General features: G+C 41.9%; 1 protein-coding gene across 1 annotated transcript in view; it reads right to left on the bottom strand.

Annotated features, from left to right (window-relative positions):
- Positions 1 to 5000, bottom strand: part of LOC125037692 (protein slit-like) — a 104741-nt gene that overhangs the window by 1949 nt on the left and 97792 nt on the right. Inside the window, exon 2 of the mRNA XM_047630884.1 lies at positions 4918 to 5000. This exon is cut by the window's right edge and continues 1151 nt beyond it. Coding sequence (XP_047486840.1) covers positions 4918 to 5000 — 83 coding nt within the window. The remainder of the gene's footprint in view (positions 1 to 4917) is intronic.

The following is a 5000-nucleotide window of genomic DNA, read 5'->3' as shown; positions in this document are numbered from 1 at the left end:
TAAAATATAATACAGACTGAATTCATTTACCTAATAAGAGCGATTTATGTATCTATTTATCGAGTATCATTATTTTTAGGAATGAGGTAACATCAATTATAGTTATTTTTCTGATTTATATCTAATTAATCTATTTATTCATCATTCATTGACTTTTGTTGCTATTCATTAGTTTTATATTTCTTTATTTACTCTTTCATTGATCTATTCTTGCATCCACTGACTCATATTGTCCAGTCTACTTATTATATAAACTATTCACTGCAGTATATACTAGTGTGTTACTGAATTTTTGCTTATTTAATATCTTTTCCACCATCCCCCTCGATATCAATTATTTGATTAAAGACTAGAGTCATTTCATAATCAAAGCCCAATCTGAGTTTCATTAAATCAGAAATGGACTAATATCTTTATTCTAATAACCAATTGTTATTTTAATATTATCGTTTCAATCATTATTATCAATGCGTTTTTTTTTTCTTTTTTGATTTCCAGGCTGGTCTGTTTGAATTAGTACATCATTATTATAATTAATTAATCTATGTCTGCCTTATCGTATCGCTTTTTCATCACTGAAATACAGAATTGCCATTTATCATTTGTCTCATTATCAATGCGATATGTTTTTTTTTGTTTTTTTTTAATTCATCACTAGACTCATCATAAACATATGTTGTTTTCTCATTCCTCACATGATTCATCGTCGGTATATATTTATTTTTTTACTCATCACTTCTCATCATAAACATATGATAATTTACTCATCACTTGACTCATCATAAACGTATATTGTTACAGCAACAGATTCTGTTATTCATCACTTGATCGCCAATACGGTATACTAGTTTCTAATAGATCACTATACTCATTATAAACACTCATTCGTCTCTAGATTCATCATCAATACGCGTCACCCACCTATCCATCAGGACACGCGTCGCCCACCTATCCATCAGGAGACGCGTCGCCCACCTATCCATCAGGAGACGCGTCGCCCACCTATCCATCAGGAGACGCGTCACCCATCTATCCTTCAGGAGACGCATCACTCATCTATCCTTTAGGAGACGCGTCACTCCTCTATCCTTTAGGAGACACGTCACCCACCTATCCATCAGGAGACGCGTTACCCACCTATCCATCAGGAGACGCGTCATCCACCTATCCATCAGGAGACGCGTCGCCCACCTATCCTTCAGGAGACGCGTCGCCCACCTATCCATCAGGAGACCCGTCACCCACCTATCCATCAGCATCCGCGTCACCCACCTATCCATCAGGTGACGTGTCACCCACCTATCCTTCAAGAGACGCGTCACCCACCTATCCTTCAGGAGACGCGTCATCCACCTATCCATCAGGAGATGCGTCATCCACCTATCCTTCAAGAGACGCGTCACCCACCTATCCTTCAAGAGACGCGTCATCCACCTATCCATCAGGAGACGCGTCACCCACCTATCCTTCAAGAGACGCGTCATCCACCTATCCATCAGGAGACGCGTCACCCACCTATCCTTCGAGAGACGCGTTGCCCACCTATCCTTCAGGAGACGCGTCACGCACCAATCCATCAGGAGACGCGTTGCCCACCTATCCTTCAGGAGACGCGTCACTCATCTATCCTTCAGGAGACGCGTCACCCACCAATCCATCAGGAGACGCGTTGCCCACCTATCCTTCGGAGACGCGTCATCCACCTATCCACCAGGAGACGCGTCACCCACCTATCCATCAGGAGACGCGTCGCCCACCTATCCTTCAGGAGACGCGTCACCCACCTATCCATCAGGAGACGCGTCACTCACCTATCCTTCAAGAGACGCGTCACCCACCTATCCATCAGGAGACGCGTCATCCACCTATCCTTCGGAGACGCGTCATCCACCTATCCATCAGGAGACGCGTCACCCACCTATCCTTCAAGAGACGCGTCATCCACCTATCCACCAGGAGACACGTCATCCAACTATCCATCAGGAGACGCGTCACCCACCTATCCTTCAAGAGACGCGTCATCCACCTATCCACCAGGAGACGCGTCATCCACCTATCCATCAGGAGACGAGTCACCCACCTATCCTTCAAGAGACGCGTTACCCACCTATCCATCAGGAGACGCGTCACTCGCCTATCCATCAGGAGACGCGTCACTCATCTATCCTTCAGGAGACGCGTCACTCATCTATCCTTCAGGAGACGCGTTACTCATCTATCCTTCAGGAGACGCGTCACCCACATATCCATCAGGAGAAGCGTTGCCCACCTATCCTTCAGGAGACGCGTCACTCACCTATCCTTCAGGAGACGCGTCACTCATCTATCCTTCAGGAGACGCGTCACCCACCAATCCATCAGGAGACGCGTTGCCCACCTATCCTTCGGAGACGCGTCATCCACCTATCCACCAGGAGACGCGTCACCCACCTATCCATCAGGAGACGCGTCGCCCACCTATCCTTCAGGAGACGCGTCACCCACCTATCCATCAGGAGACGCGTCACTCACCTATCCATCAGGAGACGCGTCACCCACCTATCCATCAGCATCCGCGTCACCCACCTATCCATCAGGAGACGCGTCACCCACCTATCCATAAAGAGACGTGTCACCCACCTATCCATCAGCATCCGCGTCACCCACCTATCCTTCAGGAGACGCGTCACCCACCTATCCATAAATAGACGCGTCACCCACCTATCCATCAGGAGACGCGTCGCCCACCTATCCTTTAGGAGACGCGTCACCCACCTATCTATCAGGAGACGCGTCACCCACCTATCCATCAGGAGACGCGTCGCCCACCTATCCTTCAGGAGACACGTCAGCCACCTATCCTTCAGGAGACGCGTCACCCACCTATCCATCAGGAGACGCGTCACCCACCTATCCATCAGCAGACGCGTCACCCACCTATCCATCAAGAGACGCGTCACTCACCTATCCATCAGGAAACGCGTCGCCCACCTATCCTTCAGGAGACGCGTCACCCACCTATCCATCAGCATCCGCGTCACCCACCTATCCATAAAGAGACGCGTCACCCACCTATCCCTCAGCATCCGCGTCACCCACCTATCCCTCAGCATCAGCGTCACCCACCTATCCCTCAGCATCCGCGTCACCTACCTATCCCTCAGCATCCGCATCACCCACCTATCCTCGCGTCATCCGGATCTGAGTTCCATCGAGTGAATAACGAGCCAATATCCTTATTCGAATAGGCACTGTATATAATTTCATTTTGATGTCATCATTTTATAAAGTGGCTTAGCTCTTCATGCGCTTAAATGACATCTCGTTTGTCGCTCCCAGATCAATTTCAGAGGCTGAGGCGAAATCAAAAAAAAAAAAAAAAAGGTTTGCTTTCAATTTTTCAAGTTGGAATTTTTTTTTTAAAGATTTATGATTGTGGGGTTGTTGTTGTTGTTGTTGATGTTGTTGTTTTTTGTTTTTTTGTTTGTTGTCGGTAGTGTTTTTTTTGTTATCGATGTTATTTTTTTTTTTTGCTGGTAGTGTTGTTATTATTATTAGCATTATTGTATGATTAGCATTGTATTGTACTATTAGTATTATTGTACTATAAGCATTATTATTCAAATCTTGGTGTTGTTGGGATTACATTGTTGTTATTTTTGTTATTGCCGTTACTATGATTCAAATTCAAATTCAAATAAATTGTTTGAATTTGAACTTGATATTGCCGTTCCTGTTTCCGTTATTACAGGTGTTTTTTTTTTTTACTTTTATTACTGATAATATCCCTTACATCCGGTAGTGTCTTGTTGTTATTTTTATAGAGGGAAGAGAATGAAATAAAAGAAGACAAAAGGAACTGAAACGAGGGAAAAAAATCGAAAAAGGGAGGAATAAAAAGACGATGAAGAAGAAGGAGAAGAAGGAGAGAAAAAAAAAAGAAAGCGAAAAAAGAAACAAATAAAGAGAAAAATAAGAAAAGAAGACTAAACGGACGAAGGAAAATGACGAAAGAAGGAAAAAGAAAAAGAGAAGAAAAAGTAACAGGAAAAAGAGGAGAGAGAACAAATAAAATAAAATAAAACGAAGAAGTAAACATATTTTAAACAAGAAAAAAGTAAAAAAGAAAAGAAAAGAAAAGAAAACAGTACGTAAAAGAAACAAAACAAAAGAACAGACAGGATGAAGAATAAAAAGAAACAAGAAAAAAGAGAAAAGTACAAGAAAAAAAATGGAGAGAATAAAAATGAAAATAAATAAGAAAGAGAGAGGAAAAAAGGAAGGAGGACAAGAAACTAGGAAAAATGACAACAACAAGAATGACAACGAGATATGTGAACAAAGAACAAAAGAAAAATATACACTATGCTTCCTGTGAATATTTTCAGCGTTATTAATGTTGCACTACTGTAATATATTAAATACCGAAAATGTATTAATAATACTTTCGCTTTTACATTTTTGCATTTCGCTGGCTCGTAGAAACGAACGCAAATTAATGAGTTACGTTTTTTTTGTTCAGATTGACAAATGTAATAAAGTAATGAATGATTTCGTTATCATACTTTTCCTACTTTTTGATCTCGAATTCATCATTCAATTTGATTTGTATATTCTGTCTACTTTACATTGCACGTTGTATATTTTTTTTATTGTTGCTGTTCTGTTTTTTCATGGTTTGTGCCTTTTTATCTTAAATTAATTAACACATATTTGCAAAGATATTAGGTATATCATCAAGTAATTTATTATTCCATTATTTCGAGTTTCCGGCCGGCTTTTTATACCGCTACAGTTAATAAGCATGACGTAAAATTATTTAACTTTCGCTTTGAGATATTCTCTTACTTTCATTCTAGATGTATATCTACAGGCGATTTTAATTTTATCTGTCAAATAAAAACATGTTTTACTTTTACGTGTAACGAAGCCAAGTACCTGGACAGGTAGAGACCGCGCAGTTTTTCTGGGTTGGCGCACTGCAGGTCGGGCGCGGCCAAGGAACTGTTGGTTGCGCTCAC

This window comes from Penaeus chinensis, chromosome 23 (assembly GCF_019202785.1).
Source record: "Penaeus chinensis breed Huanghai No. 1 chromosome 23, ASM1920278v2, whole genome shotgun sequence".
NCBI lineage: Eukaryota > Metazoa > Arthropoda > Malacostraca > Decapoda > Penaeidae > Penaeus > Penaeus chinensis.
Note: the sequence above shows the minus strand (reverse complement) of the source record. Positions and strands in the feature narration are given on the sequence as shown.